General features: G+C 44.7%; 1 protein-coding gene across 8 annotated transcripts in view; it reads left to right on the forward strand.

The window, feature by feature from the left end:
* Positions 1-2,528: 2,528 nt before the first annotated feature.
* Positions 2,529-25,436, forward strand: part of SMYD2 (SET and MYND domain containing 2) — a 48,575-nt gene continuing 25,667 nt past the window's right edge. The window contains exons 1-2 of one of the 8 annotated variants that reach the window (XM_028125764.2): positions 2,529-2,825; positions 21,545-21,608. In XM_028125764.2, the coding sequence (XP_027981565.1) occupies positions 2,653-2,825; positions 21,545-21,608 (237 nt within the window). In that variant the 5' untranslated portion in view covers positions 2,529-2,652. Of the gene's footprint in view, positions 2,826-7,158; positions 7,277-7,351; positions 7,644-21,222; positions 21,429-21,544; positions 21,609-25,436 lie in introns of those variants that run through there. The other 7 variants (XM_028125767.2, XM_028125765.2, XM_028125763.2 and 4 more) reach the window with 7 other exon arrangements.

A 25,436-nucleotide genomic window follows, 5' to 3' on the forward strand; every position in this document is an offset into this window, starting at 1 on the left:
GCAAGCTAACTTCACAGGGCCTCACCTTCCTCATTAGTTAAGAAGATGCCTCTTTCATTCCCCCAATTCTAGGATATTTATAGTTCCTATCTTGAGCCTACAAGATTGATCAGACTAGAAAGCCAACACACTCTGTTACCTGCCTGCCATATGCCATATACCAAGCAAGAAACTGGAATTACCCTCAGCATCTTTGCCCCCTTTCTTAATGCCACTGCCTTGATTCTGGCTCTCATTGCCTTTCATTTAAAATACTGCAGATTCGGGGCACCTGGGTGGCTCAGGTGGTTAAGCGGCTGCCTTCAGCTCAGGTCATAATCCCAGGCTCCTGGGATGGAGCCCCGCATCGTTGGGTTCCCTGCTCAGTGGGGAGCCTGCTTCTCCCTCTCCCTCTGCCTGCCTCTCTGCCTACTTGTGCTCTCTGTCAAATAAATAAAATCTTCAAAACAATATAAATAAATAAATAAAATACTGCAGATGCTCCCTGAAGTGGTGGACCTGTGTTCAGGCCTCTCCTCTCAGTTTATCTGCAAACCTGCCAGTAGAACTCAGTCTAAACGTGGGACTGATCATGGCACTCCTCTGCTTACAGATTTTTCAGTGGTTCCCATACCACATCTGCGACACAGCTCACCTCTCGAGAAGCTAACCTTCCCCTGTTCCTATCTCACCTCCTGCCTTCTCCTCGAGAACTTGTGAACTTGTGCTCCACTCAGAACCACTCACAGGGCCCTAATACACAAAACTCGGTTCTTTCAAGTCCCTCTGCCTTTGTGTGCAATTCTCTCTGCCCAGGAAACTGTTCTGCGCTCCTTTACTAGTCAAGTTTCACCCATCCTTTTAGGCTCAAGTGTTCCTTGAATGTGGCACAGGCTCTGACCAAAGCTCCATTCCTCAGACTCAGTTTGTTACTCATTGCCTGTATTCTCAGAATACTTTGCACAAGCCACCATAACAACACTTCTCAGTGCGCTGTATTTATATGCAGAGGGACATTTGGGTTAAGAGCATGGGTCTCCCACTCAGACTGACTTGAGTTTGAAACCAAGTTCTGCAACTTACTGTGTGGACTTGGAAGTGATTCTGAGTCTTAAGTTTCCTATTTTGGAAAAGGGGGACTTAGTGCCTAACTCATGGGGCTGTTGTGATTACAGAAAAAAAATGAGACAATGTGTTTAATGTGCTTTGCACAATTGGCCCATTATAGTAACAGTAAATTATCACTGGCTTGTGAATGTGTCAAATGCAAAGACTCAGGCCTACATTTTGTCCATCTTTCTATCCCAGTGACTGGTACATAGTGGTGACTGAAACAGCATTCAAGATTCTTCTTTACAGGAATAAGCTACGGGCTTATTCATTTTAGGAATTTTACTGAGGTGTCAAAAATTCTACTGATTTTAAGACATGCTCCAAATCGTATTCGTCTTTCCCTTTGCTAAACTAGTCCTGAACTTACCTGTGTAACATAATTTGAGATCAAAGTTGAGTTTTTAGTACGTTTTCTGCTAAATTCTCCCTTCACTGATTTAAGAGTTTTTACTACATGCACATCAATTTCATTCTTACTCAATCCTTCCTGGAAGCCAGCTTACATCCTCCTTTCTCATATGAGTAATACCAACAGCATGCATGCGTATAGGACATATGTGCTAAGTACTGTTCTATGAGCTATACAGGTTTCCAATCCTCTGTGTGATTAACCAAATGGACTTTTCTAAGATGGTGGTGAGTGGTCCACGTGATTAAAACCACTGCAAATTCTAGCCTAGCGTTCTGGCCAGAGCATATAGCATTTGGACCCCTAGAAGAGTCTAAGTTCCTTGAAGGCAAGCTTATTTCCTGCTTTCTCTGCAAAGAGGAAGTCTCTTGAAAGCAGAGACTCAGTGAGCCCGGCTCACGGGACTTTTCCTCTCCTGTCCGTGTAATTAACTTCCACTAGAGAGGCAAACGTTCACACCAAGTACCCCAGAGACTCCCTGGAAGGTTTAAAGCCTCACGAGGTTTAAAAGCCTTTAACCTTAGGAAAGCGCCCTTTATCCCTCGGCACCTCACACTCCTGGGACTGCGGTTTCTCTCCGGTGTTCCGGATGACCCCTTCTAGGGTCTCTGACAAGGACAAGATACAGAAGGTTGAGAAACATCTTTGTCCCTTTCGATGTGCCAAAGGTGGGTCACCGTGAGGGCCAGGCGGCCTATCCGGGGAGGCCTAGGGTCCTGACCACCCGCGGCGACCCCACCCGCCCATGGGAGCGGGGACAGCGTCCGCTCTCCTCGCGGAAACGCCGCCGAGGCGCAGACGCCTCGCGCCCCGGCCGCCAGGAGCCTCCGTGGCTGCAGCGCCCGTCGCCGCCACACCGGAAGCGCCCCGAGCGCGTGCCGGGCGGGCCGCCGAGGATCCCACGGGCGGGGCGGGGCGGGGCGGCCGGGCCGCTCCCCCTCCCCCCTCCCCCCGGGGGCGCGCGGGGGCCGGGCGGGGCCGGCGTCCCTTCCGGGGAGCGGTGGCCGCCGCGGCGTCTCCGGCGGCTTCCCTCCCCGCCCCCCCCCCACTCCGCAGCTCTGGGTGACGCTTCTCCAATAACAGCTCGCGGGGAGCCGCCGCTCCGGGCGCCCCTCAAGCGCCGGCCCCGACAGCCCCGCCCCGCTGCCGGCATGAGGGCCGCGGGCGACGGCGGCCTGGAGCGTTTCTGCAGCCCGGGCAAGGGCCGGGGGCTGCGGGCTCTGCAGCCCTTCCACGTGGGGGACTTGCTCTTCTCCTGCCCGGCCTACGCCTACGTGCTCACGGTCAACGAGCGGGGTAACCACTGCGAGTACTGCTTCGCCAGGTAGGGCGGCGGCGCGGGCGGGCGGCGGCGCGGGCGGGCGGGGGCGCCGCGGCGGCGGCTCGGACCGCGGCGGGAGGAAGTGCGGGCGGCGCGTCGGGTCCTAGCGCCGGCGGTTGGGGCGGCGGCCGCCCGGTGGCGCGGGCGGGCGGGGCGCTTTCACCCCGCGCGGGTCGTGCCACGTGCGTTCGGACCGAGCAGCCGAGGGCCCCCCCGCACGGCCCATTTTCCGAGTTGCTCACGCGGGATGGGCTCACCCGGGAGTTCAGGGTCCTGGCCTCAGACGTCGGCGCGGAGCCAGGCTTGTCCCAAGCCCCAGCACGCGCTGCTCACTTGGTGCATTGCCGGCCCGGCCCCAGGTTCGAGCAGCCACAGCCTGTCACCTTTAACTTGTGCTTCCTGCGGTGTGTTCTCTTACCACCCCCCCACCCCCCAGCCCAGCCCAGCCCTGCCGCAGACTTGCCGTTCCCTCCAGGGAACTTAATGACACCTAACATTTCATGTGAAGTACGCGGCTCCTCCTCTTCCTTCTCACTCAGCACATGTGTTTGGAGAGAAGCCAGAGGAGTACGGACCACACAGCCCGGGATTCCGAAGGGCTGCAATGATGGGACGTACCTAGCCTTGGTTTGGGATTTTGAAAACATGGTTTCTGAGGGAATTAGGCAAAATGTGTGGTTGGAAATAGTATTTAATTGCAGCACATCATGTGTATACATATACATACCTATATATACATACATCTGTATTCATCTATATGCATATATATTCATCCACATCCACACATAATTATATCCTGAAGCTTTATGACAGTTTCAGACCCGAAAGGCTTTAGGAATCACCAGTCCAACACACTCTCTCCATTTTACAGGTGAGAAAACTAATGCTCAGATAGGAAGTGTGGTTGTGTCTCTGTAGTCACACCAATAGTTAAGGGAATGAAATCTGTTCGCTTCAGTTCTGTCCATTTCCTACTAGTTAGGTGCTCAGTAAAATCCCAGAGACAGGAAGCATGGTGTTGAACTACATGTGCACCCCACCTTCCCTACTCTCTGAAGAATGGACCCTGCTTTACTTTCTTTGAATCTCAGTTTCTTCATCTTTGAAATGGAGCTTCTTGGGTCAGATTGCACTGACCTGAGGTCCTGCAGGTACTTTTGGAGTACAGGTCTCAAGTCCAACAAATACCAAAGTACCCAGTTTCTCAGACTTGTGTGCCTTATTCTATGATAAGACATAGCAAAAGAAGGGACAAAGGCTAAATATTATAGTAATCTTGCCCAGACTCCCTGCCAGAACTGTCTTCCGCTTGGGGGGACCTGGAAAGGCACTAGACGCAGAATCATGCCGTGGGCAGCTTAAGGGCTGTATGTGATGTGGCTCTTTGAATTGGTGAGTCAAGAGCTAAAGGGTCATGGCACCACTTTGCAACGTTTGAGTGAAGTGAGCATTGGGTTTTCCCAAAGTTAAAAAGGCTGCTGTGACTGGTCCCTTGATCTTCTGAGCCTCGCTGTGGCTCGGAGTCTGAAGCAGTGTGGGTGTCTGGAGTGGCAGGAGCAAAGCGGGGTCACCTAGCACGGAAGGTGCTTCCGTCCATCAGGAATCCTGGTGATTCCTGGAGTCCATCCTGTGAGAGAAGATCACAGTGCCGGGCACATAGTAGGTACTCAGATGGTAGTTACCCGTGCACGCCTCCAATGAATTAGAGATCAAATCCCTCTGGGTTCAGAGGGGAGAAGCGGAGCTGAGAGATGCTTCTCTTTAGCTGTGAGTGTCCTGACTGTATCTACTGTATACACCCCCAACCTTACATAGAACATTAATGTATGGTCAGATGCAGCTCCACAAAGTACCCAGCCCTATGTGACGGAGTGTGCTTTGTGTCTCGTTTTTCTGAATAACATTTGTTAGGGTCATTAACCACTGTCTTAGATCCCTCACCTGGGCTGCTATGTGCATTGGGGCAGTATCACTGTACCTGCCCCTGCCCCCGCCCCCCACTTTTCTCTGTTTGGCTTAGGTGAGCCGCTCTTAACACCCATGGTTCATTTCTTCTCTCTCCCTAACGAGTCATTTGAAATCAACTAAGATAACACCCAGGAAATAGTGATACCACGATACCTATGAAATTGGAAATATCTTTGTACACCACTCTATGATTTCTATTAAATTCGATTAGTTTAGAATTAGTGTTTTAGAATTAGTGGTTAGGTCGTTCTCATAAATTTTGCACCATTTCCTCTGTCCACTATTTGATCATGTCCCAGAACAAACCAATCTGTCCAGCTGTACTAGGACACATATATGTCCTGGAACCTCAAGGGAGTAGGGGCAGAATTCTCAAATATTAAAGCATACAGGGTAAAATCTGCTACTCCCCCACCCCACCCGCCCACAGGAAAAAACCCCAAACTACTTCTTATCCTTTCTTGTGCTAGAAGTTTAGCATAAACGATATTGCTTAAGATAAGTGAGCCACTGGAGGTTTTCCTTGTCATATTAATTGTATCTGGGTTTAACTTATTTTGAAGGAAAATAGGTGATTTCTGCAGTAATAAGTTCTATAAATTGAGAAATAAAGGGAAGTTTCTCAGGTCCCAGGGGAATGGGATTATTGTTGGCACAATTCAGACAGAGGTTTGTTTCTGGGAATTTTAAATTTATACACATTTTCTCAGTTTGGTGGGTGATACTTGGGAGGATGTTTATCTTGCTTAAGCTGCTAGAAGGCAGCTCCTAAAAATATAAATGTTTTCCATTTGGGAGCCAGATACATTTTGTACACACACACACACACACACACACACACGCACGCACGCATCTTTTGGCCATTGGCCACCTTTCTATGGCAGATACTTTTATGTTATATTTCTTTTTTTTTTTTTAAGGTTTTATGTATTTGACAGAGAGAGACACAGTGAGAGAGAGAACACAAGTAGGGTGAAGCAGGCTCCCCACCGAGAGGGAGCCCAATGTGGGGCTCGATCCCAGGACTCTGGGACCATGACCTGAGCCGAAGGCAGACGCTTAATGACTGAGCCACCCAGGCACCCCTTATGTTAAATTTCATACTTAGTATTCAGCATATTTTAACACTGTTATTTGTCTCAGAAAGGGAAAAAAATCTGCTGTACCCCAGTGTTACATCTCAATATTCATTCTGTGTGCAGTTCCTCAGGTGGGAAGATGTCTCTCTCTTGATCTTTTATTTTCTTGGCTCGTGGATCATTTAAGGGCAAGAACATTACCTTTTTTGTTAGTTCATTCCGAGTATGGGGAGAAAGTAGGAAGGCCCACTTAGCCTTCTTGCAACAGAGCTGTTAGAACACAGTTTCAGGAAATTCATGTCATGCCTGGCTCGCTCAGAGTGGTTTTAAAAATTAAAATGGTTGCGTGAGCAAAACAGTATGATCGAGATGTCCTGTTTCAGCAGTTGTAAAGATGTGATGTCTCACAGATTTATTCTGTAGTACTATTCATCCTGTCTAGCCCATTGTTTTACCAGACTGTCAAAGTAATATTTAGTTGATTTTAATCAGTATTAAGAGGCATGAACTCTTGCTGTGGTTTTCTTAAGAAACCTTAATGTTCTCTGAAAGAACCCTGGGACTGACCACCTGAAGCAGCACCTCAGATTGGGGAGTCATCCCCAAGGCTGCTGGGATTCTGTTCATTCCCAGAACATTCTCTGAGAATTGTATGGTCTCTAAGGGGAGAACTGACTTCAAATGTTTTCAAATTATCTTGCTTTCTGAATGAAAAATTAGACATGTGCTCTAATAGAGAATTCCCTCCTTTCCACAAGTATTTTTTTAAAAAATGGGTAGTAAGATTAAAATATACAGACAACAGATTTCCTCTAAAAAGTTATATTAAACAAAATTCAGCCATCTGTACATCAGGTAATGAGATACTATGTTGTCACTTTCCATATTAGAATATTTGAAGTTTTTCATTTATTTAGAGACGGCAAGGCAGAGACTTGGGTGCCAGATCAACTTGGTTTGAGTTCTGGCTTCCTCCCTTCCTGACGTTTGTCTTTAGGCAAACTACATAATGTCTTTGAACAACTAGGTTCCTTTATGTTTACCGTGTTCACATGAACGACTACCTCCAGAGCTACGTGAGAATTACATGAGCCAGTAGAAGTCGAGCGCTTAGTATAGCCCTAGCACAGAGGAAGCTGTCACAATCCGCCTGACGGTCTCGCTTGTGCTAAATGTTACAGAGGGTGATAAAATATTGCAGTGTCAGGGACATTTTTATCATGGTGGTGTTGGGAAGGGGGTACCAGGAAGGAAATACTGGAATTGTTGACCAGTAGAGTCATCCTTCAGATGGCACATTCGCCCTGAGCTAAGAGCAGCAGTTCTCAGCCCCCAGGTCCCCCAGAAAATAATGGATTTCACTTTTTTTCAAATCCTAATGGAAATGATATAATGAACCTACAACAGGTAAACCTTTTTTTTTTAAGACCCTTTTCTAGTTCCAAAGTGCTTAGATGCTCTAATAGTCTTTTGCCATGAGATTAAGCTAATATTTGAGAAGAGAAATGGAGGCAAACAGAATTTTCTGCAGAGCAAGCCTGTCATAGCTCCTCTCTGCTCTTTAATTTTTGCATGATTCAGTTGTGGCCGAGAGCAGTCCTTTAAGACTTTAGATGTGGCAAGCGCCATGACACACGTATTTTTCATATGCAGGGAACATAATTCCTCTTATAGCTTATAGGGGCTCTGGGACCAAGCTGTACGGTTGGAAATGATTTGACATGAAAGAGACAGAACAAGCAGCAGGATATGCTGAAGTGAAATTCAAACCCTGGTGAGTTAAAAACCACCATCTAATACCTTTCCTTCTTAAAAGCAATTGCACAAAATCTCTCAATCAAAAATATATGAAGATCCCATAAAACGACATTTCTTAAAATCATGTTGCTCTTTGCAGCTCATAAAGCATTTCCAGATACATTCTTCTTTTGATCCTCCCAAGAATGGCTTATGTAGAGGGAACCTTACCCCACTGCATGTAGGAAAAAGCTGTGTGTCGGAGAGTTGAAGTTGTTTCCTTGAATTTCACATATTTTTGGTCAGATGTTTATTGAGTGTCTTCACTCAGTAAAGGGCTCTGTGCCCTTCACGGACTGAGCCATGTCTTACTATTCTCAGTGTGGTTTCCTTCCCCTACCCCTTTTGGCCTGAATCTACTGTGTTGTTGCCCCCCACCCCCAGACACTGGGACATCTTCACTCTGATTTCTCCTGGAGTGAATGCTATTTTTATTACCTTTTTCTTTTGCTTCTCCTTCCTCCAGCAGGTAATTCAACAAACTAATGTTTCTAAAAGTTGAGCAAATAAATTGATGGAGTGGTCTTCGATCTGTATCTCAGGCTGCTGTGGGTTCAGAAATGTTTTTATTACAGTGCCTTGGAATTTGCGTGAGAGCTATGTATATATATACACACATATATATTTTTTATGTATCAATTATTACATAATAAAATGTAAAAAGAACACAAGGCTTTGGTCCTTCTGTGGGCTTAGAATATTTAAAAATATTAAACTAGAACTAAGATGAGTTTGTTACCTAAGTCTTTATACCCACATATAAAGAGTCTGTTTCTCTGGCCTCTGGTAGGACAGCATCAGAGGAGAACCCCTCTTCTTTTTCTTCAACATATTCCTTCCTCAGAACTTGGTGCAAAGTTCATTTGGTTAGGTTTGGAAATAAAATACATGGTGCAGCTATGCTCTAGGAGGCCCCTGGATGGTATTCCTGTAGGACAAGCAGATTGCACACTATCAGTCAGAAGGTTCTTTAAGAAATACGAAGACATGTCTTAAATGTCTTTGGAAAGATCCAGTGCTCACAGCTGTAGTCTGGCAGTAGCTGGTGTTCAGGCGAACTCCGAATTGGGAGAACCCAGGCAGCCAAGTTGCCTGTTTTAGAACTTAAATGGCAAAGAAGGTTTCTATTTTATTTTGGTGTGTGTGTGTTTTTAAGATTTTATTTTTAAGTAATCTCTACACCAACATGGGGCTCGAACCCACAACACTGAGATCAAGAGTCACGTGCTTTACTGACCCAGCCAGCCATGTGCCTCATCTACTTTATTTTGGTGTCTTTGACTTTCTCTTTTGCCTTAGGTTAATATCCCTTTTCTTTTTCTTGTCAATACAAGGAAAATATGAAATACTTACAATTTTATGCCACTTTGTTTCCCAAGGAGGCAATCAGTAATCATAAATGTCCTTTTATATTCTTGGATTCATTAATAACTAAAGTCACTCCCCATCCCCACACCTATACCTTTTTTTTTGGACTTCAAATGTAGAGTGAGGTAATCATATTTCTCAGTTCCAGGCATGCTTCATCTGCTCTGTTTAAGGCCAATTAGATTTAGAAGAATTTCCCCTCTGTTATTGATTTCCCATTCTCATTTCCTGCTCCTCTCCCAGAGCCCCTCTCTGGGTTTGCCTCCAAGTCTTTGAATATGTGTGTCTTGATCATCACCAGGGAACTAGACCTACAACAGGGCACCCTGCTTGTACTTGACCAGATTCAGACTTTGAGCCCTCTTCTAGTCAGCCTGGCAGCTCCTTGGTTTTCTCTAGCAGTTCCCTGGGCGAGGCCCCTCATTCCCAGAGAATGGCCAGTGCTAGGACTAGAGGTTTCTGTCCCCTCTCAAGGGACTGATATTGTCAGCCTCTCTATCAGCCTCCCCTTTCCCACCCACATCCCCAACTTCACATCTTTGGGTTTCTAGCAAATCTGTGGTAGTTTAGGGGTGCAGAGCTCTGGCAGCGAATTGACTGAAGTCACTGCCTTTTCAGGGATTGAACCCATGACCTTGGCCTCATTAGCACGGGTGCTCTAACCAGTCACAAAGCCACACACCTCACTTTGTGTAACTTCAGCTGACTCTGTTCCTACCACCCTCAGAGGCCTCCTTTTCAATTGCAAAGGCGTTCACACCAACACAATAGAACAGAAGGAAATCCGATCTCTTCAAGACTCCTCTGAAGGACAGAAATATGCAATTTAGCAGGAAAATAATACCAAAAAGTCTTGAGGGTTCAGGAAACAACTTCTCTTTCTAGTCCATGCATTCGCTGAGAATCCAGCTGTGTCTCAGATTCTTCTTCAATCAAAAGTTTAAAAATAGCACGGAGCTCCTTGTGCCAATTTATTAACAAAATCTGGTGACTCTTGTACACTAAGTGGAGGGTTTCAGATGACTAAGTGGAAATATCGCATGCATATTATTAAAATAAGTTTGAGTCACTTTTATAGGAAGGGGGGCTCTGCGAATTTGTAAATGCTTCTCTTTGGCAAGTTTCTAGTCCCAAGAATCCGCTTGCTACGATGATAGCTAAGAGCCGGGTGTGTATCAGCAAGTGCATTCTGGTTACTGGAGATGTGTCAGTGCCCAGGGGATCCTGACTCACTGTGCAGAAGAGGTGAAATGAAGGCAACTCGCCGGAGAAGCGAATTTCACAACAGGGCTTGAAGACAGAGGCATATCCTGGGGTAGGGAGGTGGTGAGAAAAATCTGGCTGACCAACAGGACACAGGTTTTCATCAGAGCCAAATAAAAAATCTCAAGGATTTTGTAGCCTGGCACTTGAAAGGAGTTATATTGCAATTTGTGGCAAAATGAAAAGACCTTGAACAGGAGGAGGCTTTTCTCTCCAGTCTTTTGAGTACCAGCAGAGGCTCTTCAGGGCTGCGCGTTCTGGGCTCACGCTGTTGATGGCACTCACTGTTGTGATGTTTGTATAGGAAACACTTGCCTCTGCGCCACCTGAGAAAGCTTTTTTTAAATTTTTTTATTGTTATGTTAATCACCATACATTACATCATTAGTTTTGGATGCAGTGTTCCATGATTCATTGTTTGTGCATAACACCCAGTGCTCCACGCAGAACGTGCCCTCTCTAATACCCATCACTAGGCTAACCCATCCCCCCACCCTCTCCCCTCTAGAACCCTCAGTTTGTTTTTCAGAGTCCATCGTCTCTCGTGGTTCGTCTCCCCCTCCAACTTACTCCCCTTCATTCTTCCCCTCCTGCTATCTTCTTCTTTTTCTTTTTTCTTAACATATGTTGCATTATTTGTTTCAGAAGTACAGACACCTGAGAAAGCTCTTATCCATCAATTGCACAAATCTGTTCACAGTGATCGCCTCCCATGGCCTTCAAACCTCAACAGTAAGAGACATTTAATTATGAGCAGATGGTAAACTCCTTGAGATCAGGGATTCTATTTTTAATGTAGTCAACAAATATTTATGTCTATGGAGCACTCACTGGGTTCTAAGTCCCTAGGAAAGGACTGTGAAAAAAAGGAACAAAAATCCCTACCATCACGGAGCTTATATTCTAGCAGGTTTTTTTTTCATCTTTATTTTAGCCACAATGCCTTGAACTTTGTGAGGTTTCAGCAGATTTTTGTTGTTGTTGAAGGCAGTAAGGTTTGGAGGTTGAGTATTTTCTTCTTTCTTTTATTTGGTTGAAAAATGATAATCCATGTAGGTCATAAAGACAATTCAGCAAACCAAAATATTTAACCACACACCCTAAGACATGACTTCTGCAAACTCAGGGCGAGCTTTGATTAAATACTGAGGTCTAATGAAATTGTAACCTCCCCACATGGTGTTAAAACAGCTGCAGCTTTGGGTAGACATTTTTCGGAAGTTAGTGAAATTTAGTCTACTCAAACATCTGAGTAAATATTTCTAAAGATCACTTGAAGGGAAACTTACAGGTTTTTTTCACCTTAGAAACTTGGAGGTTCACAAATTTAGAATTTAGAAATAATCTACTTATTTCACTCAGTTTTTAATTCATTTCCACACATGTTCAGGCCTTCCAAACACCCAGTTACTAAGTATTTTCTAGATTCAGAGCATGGCAAGAGGCTCCCCTCCACCTTCTCTATCTGCCTATCTTCAGAGAATGCCCTAATAGGACTCCGCCTTAGAGTTAAGGTTGCCTCCTGAGGAATCCCCAGGGCTAGGCTTCAGGCGTGAGGTTTGAATCCCACGTGCTCAGCAGGATTCTGTTCACTCCTGGAAACACACTCACACACACACACACACAGGAGCATAGGCAAATGCACGTGTCATGCTGATTCTCCCCTGCTGTCCCTCTGCCTGGCTAACTCTCAGAAGTCTGTCCTGATTTCTGCAGGCTGGAGTAGCTCCCTTTGTCTTTGCTTCCAGGGCACCTCGTAAAATACTTCCTTGGGCACACTTGCTCCTGAGTGCCGGAACCAGGTCTCATTCATCTGTGTTGCCCCAGCCCTTAGCCCCAGGCCTATGTCTCTGTTGCCTTGGTAAATAATTATTGAGTGAATCGTCTCATTTCTGCAACTTATTTTACTAGTGGCTCTTTGGACAGGCCTCTTCACATATCTAAATATATAACTCTGCTCATTCTTAGGGCTTACAAGTACTCGCAGAACCCTTCATTGATTCCTATTTTCTTCAGGACAAAATCTTGACTGTTCTCCTCCATATTAAGTGCCCTTCCCACACTAACCAGCATTATCCCTCCCTGCTCTGTTACACCCTAAACACAATCTGGATGGTCTTTCCAGTATCCCACAAAGGTGCTCTGTCATTCTTCATTCTTCCTTTTGCTCATTTGTAACCATTTTCTCTGAATGATTCCCTTCCCTATGTTGTACCTCCTTATGTCTGTTTGTTCTCAAGGGAGATCCAGCTCAAATTGCATCTTTTTTATAAAGCTCCTCTTAAATACTTCAGCCCACAAATCTCTTCGTTTTATTTCGTTATTATTTTATATTTACAGTAGTTTTTACATTTTTTGAGCACTCTTGCTATTCTAGGCATTGTGTTCTAACCCTGGGGCTTCAAAGATGAGTAAGACAGCTTTCTCTGCAATACCCAAACTTCTGTGTCCTTAAAGAGTTCAATCCTAGGAGTAGCTTCCTGCTCTCAATTCTATGTCATTTAGGCCATTTGGATGCTGAATCATTTTGCCTGATATTTATATTTACCACCATTTGCAGGAAGGTAGGGTTTTTGTCCCCAAATAGCTCAACTATTATAAAAATATCGTTCCTCCAGAACCTGGTACAATATTTTACACAGAGAAAATAATACTTTTTGAATAGAACTTACTTGGCTAAGGTAGATTAACTTATTTCTCTCCTGCTTCATGTACAAAGTTTTGTGGTATAAAAAATGTCCTTTTTAATTCAGAAATACACATGGAATCAATAAGGATTGAAAGAAAAATGTCAAGTCTCTTCAAACAGTAGCTGGTAAGGTTGAAGTTCTCAAGGTATAGTCAGTCCACAGTGGAGTCACTCACCTCAACAAACTGGCATTTCAGTATTTTATTGTCTATCGGAAAATAAAGCCAAAGGGATGAGGGAGGGTCACCTATTAAAATTCTTCCGTAAGCAGTTTTAAAAGGTGTGTTTTCTTGTAAATAGGATTCAGAGCAGGTCACCTGTTTGTTGGGCAAGGTGTTCATTCTCATGTTTGGCTGCAGAGGGCCTGACCTCTGTTCTGGAATTCACATTTAGCAATACGTTGTGAAGGTATTTTTACATGTTTTTGTTTTTGTTTTTTACTCTGCAGCCAGAATGTTGACGTGAGCAATATTGTGAGGAACAGCTTAAGTTTTTAAATAGTTAAATTTATATGCCTTTGGTTTTGTCCTTTTCCTTGATATTGACTCACCTGGGTGTTGGAGAAGTTAGGGCAAAAGCAGTCATAGGGGAATCCAATATTATTGGTATTCATTACAGAGAACTAACGATAACATCTCTCACTTATTGAGCCACCGGCAGAAATGGTGCATGTTATTTATCATCAGTTCCTTTATGAGAGAGCAAGTGAACAAGAAAAGCCTGAGTTGTTTCCTTCCTTTTGACTTCCCAGTCCATGGGCGTCAGAGAGGTAAAAGATAAAAGTAGCAAGTAAGTGTCATTTGGATCTGGCACAGAAGTTAAGATAGAAAATGTTTCCAAATGGAAACGCTAAGTTTTGCAAGCCCATGTGTGCCTTCTTTGGGCAGGTTTAACTGTCGGGGATTTGACAGGGCCTACAAGGTGAGGTTGGCTTGTAGGCATCATCCAGGAGCTACAGAGTAATTTCATGTTCACTGTACCTTAGGCTGAATATTTCTCTCCTCTGTCCATAGCTTCATGAATTGTTTTTTCTTCCTAAGACAAAGATTTCATCTCCACCAGAGCCTGCATTACAACAAATCCTAAATCAGTGTTCTCATTTGTTTTTTCATTGCTGAGCTGACTTTTAATGAATCAGTGATGTGTGGAATCATTTTACAAGATTTTGTTAGCTTTATTCAGGAATAATTGACAAATATAACTATGTATTTAAAGTATACAACATGACCATTCGATATACATTATGGAGTGATTACTAAGGTCAGGATAATTAACATATCACCTCACACACTTACTTTTGTGTCATTTGGATCTACTCTCAGCAACGTTCAAGTGTACAGTGCTGTGTTACTAACTGTAGTCACTGTGGAGCCCCAGAACTTACCGCTGAAAATTACTGCCCTTTGACTTACATCACCCCTCCTTGCCCTGTGACATTTTATAGCAAGGCCAACCTTTTTTTGCCCTGACCACCAAGCCCGGCGTCCTCCTTGTAAATCATGGCTCCTGTTCCAATAGTTGGGAAGACCTATTAGTTGCTACCTTACTGCCCTAAATATCTCCTGCTTCCCCAAGAGGCCCCGGGCTCTAACTTTTAACAAGCCTCAGAACAAAGCCCAGTGCGAAGGGGAAGGTTCAGCGCGGCTCTGGGAAGAAGCTCCCCGCTGCACGTGGGTCCGTTTCACTGTTACATTGTGGATTAAAGTGATATGCGGAGCATCTTTCACGATTACACAAAAACCTATAGCCTTAGTATTATCCTTGTCCCCTGACCAGGGTTATAATAGGGTTCCGCCACAATTCCTCCAATTTTTATTTCTCTCAAATAAAAATTTGCTAGTGTAACCACTCTCGCTGGGTGGGAGGCTAACTTTGTTTCTGATTGTCTTATTTCAACCCATGGTGAAGTTATATTGCGCCGCTGGGCTTTTTTCCTTTTCTCTTTTTCATTTGGCTGGGGCTGCCTCTGTTCAACAGAGCATACTTGTCACTTCTTCTGTCACCGTTAGTTAAAAGTAATTGTTATTGCAAACCCCCTCCATGCCAGGCTCCTTTTCTTTCATGGTGAAACCCACTAAGCATTCATTTCAGTAGCAGAAAGTGGGGAGCTTACAGGATCAAATCCTTTTTATCTAGACCAACAGCACCTGCGGCAAGGCATTAACTAGCTGGAGTTGTTAATTACATCTCTAACTTGTTGATCTTCATGGCTTCCAAATTTGAAAAGCAAGAAAATTAATCACTGCATGTGTCTCCTTCAGTAGAAAATGACAGGAGCGTGTCTTCTGCGTTCTGTTCCAGTCACTGATAATCAAATAGTTGCACTTTCCTGTAACATTTCTTTCCTCCCTTTGTGGATGGAATTGTTTCTTAAGTTCAAAGAGTCCTTCCGTTCATAGCAGGGTAGATATTTGCCCATAAAACAGAGACTTCAGAAACATAACTCTGCAAATAGGAGTCTGAATGAGATCGTACTGAAAACAGTTCAGTAGTTGATACCACTTAAAAAAAAAAAAAACGAGAGTGGAGGCTAATGAGAAGCGTGATAGCACACTTCGCTTGTATTTTCTTTTAATTTTCATAACAAACCTATGAGGCAGGAACTGCATCTTTACAGTGGAGGAAAGGGTCCAGAGAGGATTAATGCTTTGCCCAAGATCACATAGCACCTCAAGCACCGGAAGGAGGAAAGGATTTGAGCTAGAGAGATGCGGAAGTAACTCCTCATATTCACCCTAAATTGTGAAGCCCAAATCAGGAGGAGGTGGGAAAAAAAGCCTCAGCTCTCTTTTTTAAAGCTTGCACCTGGCTTCTAAAATACTTTCTTGGCATAGTTAGAAAATACAGTGTCAGCCACTTTATTCTCACCTTAACATTCATCAAGGTCGCTCAACAACCTAATACATCCAGAATGTGCCGCTCATTCTTAAGATGAGTTACCTTGCAAACAATCTGCATTGCAGAGAATTTCCTCAACACTAGTCAGCAACTTCTGCACCCAAAGAAACACTCAGCCCGAAAGGATTACCATAGGCCTGGGCTGGTGGTTCTGCCTTCTGAAAGCTGATTAGAATCTCCTGGAGAGCTTTTTAAAAATCCCAGCACAGGCTAATCGAATAGGAGTTGCTGGGTCCTCCCCCAGGCCCCCATGGGTTGAGACACCCTGAGAGGTTAGTAGCATTCACTCTTCACTGTCTTTGAGTTCCATTCCTTTTGGGTTATTTCAGTTTATTCCTTCAAGTGACCTTTATTAGTCTTTCTCTGAGAGGAACTTTGTTTTCTTTGTTTTGCAGTCTTTCCCCCAAACCTCCTGGACAATTCAGGTCAGGTTACATTGCAAATGAAAGATTTATGGCTGCGTCTTCTGTAGGAACAGAGTTTATTCCAAACGCCTTCCTTGTAGGTTCCTACGGTGAAAATGGATATCTCATATGATATCCCAGGTTCCTCTCTGGCTAAATGTCTCGGTCAGCAATAGTCAACCACTCACAAAATCTGTGTCCTCCTTCCTCACACAGACACGCACAAGCACGCACACAATGTAGGCACCAGCTCAGCAAATTTTGAGTTTCAACCATTAGACTTACTTTGAAAAGTTTACATCTCTCCCTAGCTATGGTAGGAACTGAGGTACGTATCTAGATAGTGGAAACAGAACTCCCTCTCCTGCCACCACCCCACCTCATCTAAGGTTGCTCATACTGAAGTAGATCAAAGTAGATTTGTATGCTCTTCACTATCAGTAACTGGTTTAGCTTTTCTCCTTCTCTGCTCTGAAGGCAGTCTGGCTCAGGAAGATGTTAAGAACATTCATATATAACCAGGCAGTTGCTTAAATGAGCGTACACACAGTCAAATCTGCCCCAGAGCCAGGCATAGCTTTTTGGTAGTTTGTAAGAACTATAATATTCTGTCACCCAGTTCCCAGTGGACATGCTCCAGCTTGGACTCGCCCTGTCTGTCTGAGGAACACTTTGATGTATTATACTGAATGACAGGGAAGGACTTTGTTTGCACAGACCAAACACACAATCAATCCTTATTTCATTCCAGTGCATTTTAAGTGAACCAGTTACTGTGTCACACTGTTGGTTGAGAAACCCACTTTGTGTTCCCTCCAGAAATCTCATTTTGAAAAATGATCCTGGCTTCTCCCCATTGGGTTTTAGAAGCAAAGTGGCATGAATGGGGTTTCATTGGAACTGAGAAGTTATGCCAACCAGAGTAAAGAACGCCTTGTATTTTATTACTATTCGGTTATCCAAACATGTAGAGGATTCCTGCTTCATGTAGTAGATCCTCCTGAATAACTCACAATAACTCAAGGAAGGATATTCTTGCATGATGAAGACAAAATTTGTACCTCGGCTTGTGAATTCTGATTCTGCTACCTACTTGCTGAATGACCACGTTGGGTTAGATATTTCACCTTTGGATCCTCATTATGTTCATTTGAAAAATAGTAATAATGTCTTTCTCACAGAGCTGATGGACTTACTAAGATAGATCAGTTTTCTTATTTTTTGGTCTTAAGGATCCCTCTATACTCTTAAAAATTGAGCACTCCAAAGAGCTTTTGTTCATATGGGTTATGTTTATCAATATTTACCATACTTGAAATTAAAACAGAAAATTATAAAGTATTAGTTTAAAATGACAACAGCTATTACTGCTAGCATAATGTGGGTTTTTTTTTTTTTTTGAGAACTATTTTACAGAACAAAAGAATTAGTGAGAATAGTGGTGGTATTCCACAGTTTTACAAATCTCTTTAATGTTTGGATTTCCAGAAGACAGCTGGATTCTCAAATACACTTCTGAATTCAGTCTGTGGTATTATGTAGTTTTGGTTGAAATATGTGGAGAAAATCCAGCCTCAAATAGATACGTTTTCAGAGAGGCATATTTTAATAGCCTTTTCAGTTAATTGTGAATATATTTTGATTCACTAAAACTTGGTAAATGAATTTGTCTTAAAGGGTAGGCCCTTTAATATGCAATCTGAAGCCGTATCATGATGTGAACTTCATGTGCTCTGTTACGCTGAAATCTCTTGGTCTATCTTGCACTTTGAATGACTTTTTTAGCCATGCATTATTTTTAAAATATCATGCACCTGTCATTTGAAAAACATTGGTTCACTGAATTATATAGGCATTCTAAAAGTTGATGTAAGTTTTTTCCCCTCATCAAACCATAGGGGAAAAAAGTTTTTTCCCCTCATCAAACCATAGGGGAAAAAAACCCACAATTGTTAATATCCCTGGCAATCTCATCACATGAGAGATTGTCAAGCTCACAGGGGCAGAGGCTTATTTTCCAAAATTCTCATATTTGCTTGAAAGCCTACATTTTATCATGAGCCACACATATTTTCAGTTGTTTTCCTTGAAGTGACATTCATTTCCATCATGTATCTGCCAAATCCTCAAGCCTAAATAACCACCGTTTGTGTAACATGGTTCTTACAGGTAAAAATGGAATTCCAAGAGGAAGGGGGCATGGTTCACTTTAGGACTCCAGTGCTCACACAGGTGGTTTCCGCCATCGCGCTTCAGGGTCGGAAGAAACACTTGATGCGTCCTTCCCAACTTATCACAGAACGTCAGAAGATACATACCCAAGCGTGAGACTAAACAAAATTATTTTTTGTTACTGCTTCATCGGGGACATTCTTAAGTAAAATTCACGTTCTCCCCTCCCCACACACCCTTAACTCAGCCTGTGGAAGTCAAGAATACAGGGACGCGTGGACAGCTTGATTTACTTTGATTTGTACCAAGGCTCCTTTACACCTTACACCTGCTGCAATGGAGTTGTCAAGACAGTAGTGTTACTTTGAAAGTAGTTTGGACCCCACTGACTTCTGGAAAGGGTTCCTAGGATCCTAGAAGTCTCCAGACCACAATTTGAGAACCACTGGGACAGACTCTAGAAATTATGCAACAAATTGCCAACCCTTAAAAGTTAGCCATTTCCTTCTGTCTCTTGTTGTTTGTGGCTTGTGGACTTGGTAGCCGGCAAAGGTGAATGAAGCCTGGCCTTTGGGCAATTTGTGGTTTTGATGAAATCCCACTAGAGTTCTTCCCTAGCTCTCGAGAGCCCAATTTTTCCTTTTCTCTCCGGTGGGATGTTACCGTGAGGCTAAAAATAAGCCTTGGTTTCGTATTAACTTTTACTGTTTGCCTCTGCAGGACAGGCCACCGAATCCTTGCTTTTTGGTATGATCTAGGGCTAATAAGGATATTTTTGTGATCTTTTCCGCATCTTTTATATCAGGGGGTCTTAACTCTAGTTTCAGAGGCCGTTCAGTGTCTGTGGATGGGCTTTAGGTGGCTCAGAGCCCTTGAAATTTCACAAAATTTCCTGTTGTTTTGAAGGGTTGGGGAGAAGATGGGTTGTTGGGAGAATTAATAGCTTCAATCAAATTCTCAAAGAGCTTCTGTGACCTCTCCCCCTGCAAAAACAAACATTAATGAACGACTGCTTCAGATGGACATTTTTTATGAGGTAGCATCTACCCATCCATTATCCATTTCCACATGCACCTCTTTTTGGAAAGAATTCTAAAGTTCCATCCCTGACTTGGCCCTTCTTTACTTTCCATCCCCTTGGCGTTCTGCAAGGTCTCTGCCACTTAGCACTTGCTTACACGTCACTTCACAGTTGTTTCTGTAGTCTCTCTGTCCTTTTTCCTCATTATAAAATGCAACAGAACAGGGACCATTCGTCTCGTTTCTCTTTTATTGCAAAATGCAAAGTCAGAGTCAGGACCCCTTCAGGTGCACCTTGGGTCGGGGCTGGGGCAGGGGGCTGAGGGGACGTACTTTAGAGAATCCACTCCGCCAAATCAGTGAGTTCCTTTTTAAACTATTGAGATGTGCAAACTCGGGATATTTATTTATGCCTCAACCACAAGATGTGTTTTTCTCCCACACATTCTCCAGTCTGCTTCTTGGAATGCAAGTGCTGTCATGAAAACTGCAAGGCAGTCTGTTTAGCTCCAGCAGGAGCGTTTTGGGAGCAGTCTCGATTCCGTGGGAGTAGTGTGGTGACTGCCGCTCGCTGACAAGGAGCAGAGGAGGACTCTGCAGCGTGATTCCCTGTGTATTCTAGAATAGCAGCTCCTCCGGTGAGCTCTGGGGGGTGGGGTGGGGGGCCTGCACTGCAGTACGGACCCTGGCAGCGGCGACAGCGCCCCTCGTGGCAAGGCGGCGGCATTGCCTTAAGTTGGAAGGCCGGCTTCAGGGCAGTGGGCAGAAGACCGCGCTCTGATTGAACCATGCGGTTATTCTGCCCCTCAAAAAGAATGTGTTTAAGGCTTCTGTCTGGTGGGGTTTAATTCGGTGGCTTCAGAGTTTTTGAAAAAGCTTTGACTTATCAAACACGACAAACACACTAGCACCTGACAGTTGGGAAACAACCGAGTCCCTATCCTTTATGGGAAGCAGGGAGGTAATATGTCAAGGAAGGGGGGGTATTGACCTCATTACAAAGAGGCAGAAGAATCACTCAGTGCAGTACACTGACGAGGTGGTGCGGATACCGATCACATCCAGTAATTTTTTTTTTTTTAAGATTTTATTTGTTTGACAGAGAGAAAGACAGTGAGAGAGGGAACACAAGCAGGGGGAGTGGGAGAGGGAGAAGCAGGTTTCCTACCGAGCAGGGAGCCCGATGCGGGGCTCGATCCCAGGACCTGGGATCATGACCAGAGCCGAAGGCAGACATTTAACCACTGAGCCACCCAGGCGCCCTGACATCCAGTAATGTTTTATCCAAGAATATGTCTCTGCTTGCTGGGTTGCATTACACATATGCATACATACACACACACACACACACACATATATGTATTTTGAGTGGGGGCAGGGGCAGAGGGAGAGAGAAAATCGTAAGCAGACTCCATGCTAAGTGCAGAGCCTGATGCAGGGCTCAATCATAGAACCCTGAGATCATGACCTCAACCAACTGAGCCACGTAGGCACCCCAGGGTTGCATTATTTTTAAACTTGGCATTCTGGGCAGCATGGTAATTACTGACTTATGCTGTTCCATCTTCTGCCTCACTTGCATTTCTAAATAATAAAGGTTGTCACTCACACTGCATTTTCACCAGTGCAGGTGGCCTCCAATCCTCTGTCTGTATGAGGTCAGACCTCTAAGATGGTTTTGTTTATCTCTGTCCCTCTTTGTTACATGAGAAAATAGGACCTAAGAGCCTTTGACTTGCCCAAAACTACCACAGGTGATGTGGAAGCTCTGGTGCCCCGGGCCAGGCTCACGAGTCGTAGAGCACACCGCTCATCAGTTTGGAAGGTGCCCTTCCCACTGTCAGGGTTGGGAAACGTTGGTGCAAGTACTAACTTACTCCTACTCAAGGACTGAATCTGGTCAAAATTCTCCTTTGGGAAAATGCCACTTTATCAGTGGGAGAGTAAGGTAAGGTGAATCTTGGCTCTGCTTCCCGACCAGATGGCTTTTATTATTGCATGATAAAATGTGCGGCTTCACGTTTCTGTGCCTCTCGCCACTACAGTGCCCTTTCTGTTTTTAAGGAAAGAAGGATTGTCCAAATGTGGAAGATGCAAGCAGGCATTTTACTGCAATGTGGAATGTCAGGTAGGTTCTGGGCCAACTGGTAGGGAGGGCCTTGTTTCTGCTGAAGATTGGGACCCCGATGTCCTTCCTTCCCTTGTCACGCCATTCCCAGCACCCTTTTGCAGCCAGACCTGGAAAGCTTAGTTTGGGCCTTGGATGCGGCTGGATACCCCTGGGTGCTGGCCCAGGACTGCCAAGCAGCCAGGGATAGACAGCAACACTCTGGGGCCATAGGCAGGTGCAGGAGAAGGGGAAAGACCAGAGGAGGGCATGTTGGGTGCAGGCAGGTGTATTACCAAGGTTGACAGTTTGCCCCCAAGGCCACCAGCAGCAGATGAAACACTGTGGAGATGACAAATGAAAAATGCTAAAGTGGTATCTTTAAAATATTTTAATTTTTACTGTCACAGGTCTCTATTTTTATAAATCCCCATAAGTAGGCCTCATGTCGCCCTTGGCCTGTTCAAACCCGGTCTGAGTCCAGCTAGACTTCAGTGAGCCCCTGGCACAGCCCGGGGGTGGCTGCTCCGAATCTGTACTTGGAGCTGGTGCCTTGGAAGCAGCCAGGGTTGGGCAGGTTCGGGAGGCGGGCTGCATGTAGACTGTGGGCCATCTGGTTCGATGGATAAGTCTCCAGGGTATCCTGTAACGTGGGAGTGGGAAGCTCAAGGAGGAGTTTGGAGGAACTCTTGGTAGCTCTTTGAGGGACTAGGAGTGTTGTTTTCCATACTCGTCTGCTAGATTCTGAATGTTTCACTGAATGTTCATACGTATTCCACGGAAAACGCATTCCATGTTCTAACAATTTGAATTTGGGGAGAATATGATCTTTGACATCTGTATACCCTCCTTAGTCTATTTTTATTTTTTTTAAATGGAAACCTATTCATAGACCCTGGGAAATGCTGATGCTATTAAACAGTGGCTCTAAGTGACAGGATTTTCTCCATAGTCTTTACCTCTTTATTTGGTGATTGTTCTTGCCGGGCTTGGTGTCATTTACCTCCCACACTCTTCCCCCCTTCCCCCTCCCCGCCGCCTTCCCTGATCTATTTCTGATTAGTCACTACTTCATTGTTTTCTTTCTCTTCTCCCTATGCAGTTTGCCTCTAAAAAATCCCCAAAGAGCATTATTATTTATCAGTGGGAGAGGTTGCTCAGCCCTGATGTCCCATCTGACCATAGAGCTCCAGTCATACGGGCCCCTTGCTGGAATGAAGCACAGGCTGAGCCATTGGCCTGGGGACATCTCCCTTGGCTCTGCAGGCCCTGTGCACAGCCCACTCCCCTATGTCTCCCACTGCAGGCTTCCAGAGATGGTCAGCCTGTGTGACAGCAAGAATATAAAGGGGCTTATCACTGAGTTTTCAGGGAGTGTGACTTCTTTGCTCCTACCAGTTGTGGATAGAACATTCTGTGGTTGGATTGCTTTGGTGCTGGAGAGATCAGTGAGCCCTGGGAATTCCATGATTTGATTCCAGGAATGATAAGTTAGTTCTTTCTATATTTAAGTTAAATACTTCTAGAAAAATTAACTCATTACATTCTGGTTCTTTAGAGAAGCAAGATAGGAATATCACATAGAGTTCAGACAATGTAACACGGAATAGAAGATGATCCTAACTCTGCAGTCTACTATCTCCATGAACTTGACAAGCCACAGGACCTCTCTGAGCTCAGTTTCTTCACACATGAATGAAGGCAATAGTGCCTATCCTGTCAAGTGGTAGGGACCTAGTGATATGAGATCTGTGAAAGCTCTCTATAAACATGATGCTCTGGACAGTTGTGAGGACATATGGGAAATACTATGACAGTAATTTAGGCTGGACCGAAGCTTAGCTCTGTGCAAAGAATAAAGTATACAGCATACTTTAGATTTGACAGACTTGGGTTTTTTGTTTTTGTTTCTTTTACCCCAAGAGAATGGATGGATTCTAAAGACCTGAGAACACTAATGGTGTACTGTTGTGTGAGTCAGGCTTGTTACAAAATGAGTCTTGACTTCTCTGATTAACTGTAAACACTGCATTAATAGAAAGTATCAGACTGCGTGAGATGCCGAGTTATCTCTGGGTCTTCTGAGCATGTTGCTAACTCTTTCATTACGCCTCCCTGGATGACACTATTTTGATGAACCATTGTGGTCCACTGGGGTTTTCAAGGTGATGCATGTGGCTCCCCTGCCCTTCAGGACCGAGTTTCCCAAAGCTGCACACTCAGAAAGCTCATCTGTGAGCACACAGTGAGGGATGCTCTCCCTAGGGGGGTTCGCATGAAACAAATATGCTGGCCTGGATGTACCAGGATGGCTGCATATCACTTTACAACAAGCCGTTTGACGGACTGTACATTCTCCTCCTGTGGACAGATTGTACAGACAATCAAATCTTAATGAGCTTGCTTGGGTAGCAGGGAAGCCTAGAGTGGAGGGTACTGCTCTGTGATGCTAAGTCACGTTCAAAGGCCTTTGGCCAAGGCAACTTGTTATGTCCAGCCTCGTGATGGAGAGTCTTCCCTGCTAGTTACCCAGTGTTTGGGCTAGGGCCCCATCAGCCCTGGAGAGTACTTCTGCAATTCAATTTTGCTATGCTTCTGTGAAGTATCTAGTGGCCAGAGTACCCTCCTAGATGACAAGTGATACCTGGTTCCTGATACCACTTGTTGCTAGAGGTGACAGACTGGATTTCATCTGTAAGTTTCACTCTTGTTTCATCTGTCTCCTTTTGTTGAAGGGAGAGGTTAATGGCCATTGAGGTTTGCCATGCTTTTGTGCTGAAGAACTAAGTAAGAGTAGGGCAGTGGATTGTAATGACATAGAATGGTCCTAAGAGTTTAATAAAAGTGCCTAGTAAGAAATGGTAGTTCTGGAGCTTCATACATAAAATCATTAGGGAGGAATCTGGGGCATTTGCTCCAGATAAAAATGTGTTCAGGGTTCCTCCTAAGGGGGTGCTTGGGTGGGATCAAAGGGGGAGCTGTGCTGTACAAAACAAGGGCATCCGTGGGAAGAGGCAGGTGACTGAGTGATTCTCCACCTAAGAGACCAGGGCCCTTGGCTGCTCCCCACGACCACTAGGCCCCGCCCACCTGGGGTGCAGGCCTGGGCATCAAACCGCAGAGGTGTGGGGGGGTGGCCAGAGTGAAGGTTAACGGGTCCAGCATGTAAGTAGAGAAGAAAACAGTGGCCACAAGTGGTTGGGTGACCTGCCCAAGGTCACCGTGGCAGAAGCGGGGACTAGGCTGTACAGACTGCTGGCGGAGGGCTGTCACCACTTTCCAGCACGGTGCTTGGGGGTCCCTGAGGGCCCTCTGGAAGGGGGGCCGCTATGGGAACGTGTCAAAGAAAGAGAAGTGGCCTTCAGTGGACGTGAAAAGGGAGAGCCCCTTCTGGTGTCGTCTTTGCCAAAAATCCCCCCAAGAGTGCTAAGGCACATGCTCCTCCCCAAGGGTGTCCTCTTCCCAGGGAGGACAGCATCTCAGTAGACCCGAGCCACTATGCGCACTCTCCCCAAGCCCTCTAACTGTAGTGCTTTAGGATTTTGCTTTATTTTATGCAATTTGGTGATATCTTGTCCCATTTACTTTTCTCTTCATTCACTTGACTCAGTGTGATCCTGCCAGAGGAAAGATTTTAATTGATGATGCATGAAAGGATAATGGGAGGAAACATAAAAGAAATAGAAGTTCCTTTTTAGTTAGGCTTATTTTGTAACCTGTGTGTTTTAATGAACTATATTTATTTTTATAAATATGCCTGGAAAGCTAAGGATATTATTCCCTCACTTAGACTTCTTCATTAAATTGCACCATGACATTTCAAGAGAAGAGTTTTACAAAGTTAATTTA

Source organism: Eumetopias jubatus, unplaced genomic scaffold (genome assembly GCF_037043125.1).
Source record: "Eumetopias jubatus isolate StellerSeaLion01/CBP00866 unplaced genomic scaffold, mEumJub1_p1.0 scaffold_12, whole genome shotgun sequence".
NCBI classification, from domain to species: Eukaryota; Metazoa; Chordata; class Mammalia; order Carnivora; family Otariidae; genus Eumetopias; species Eumetopias jubatus.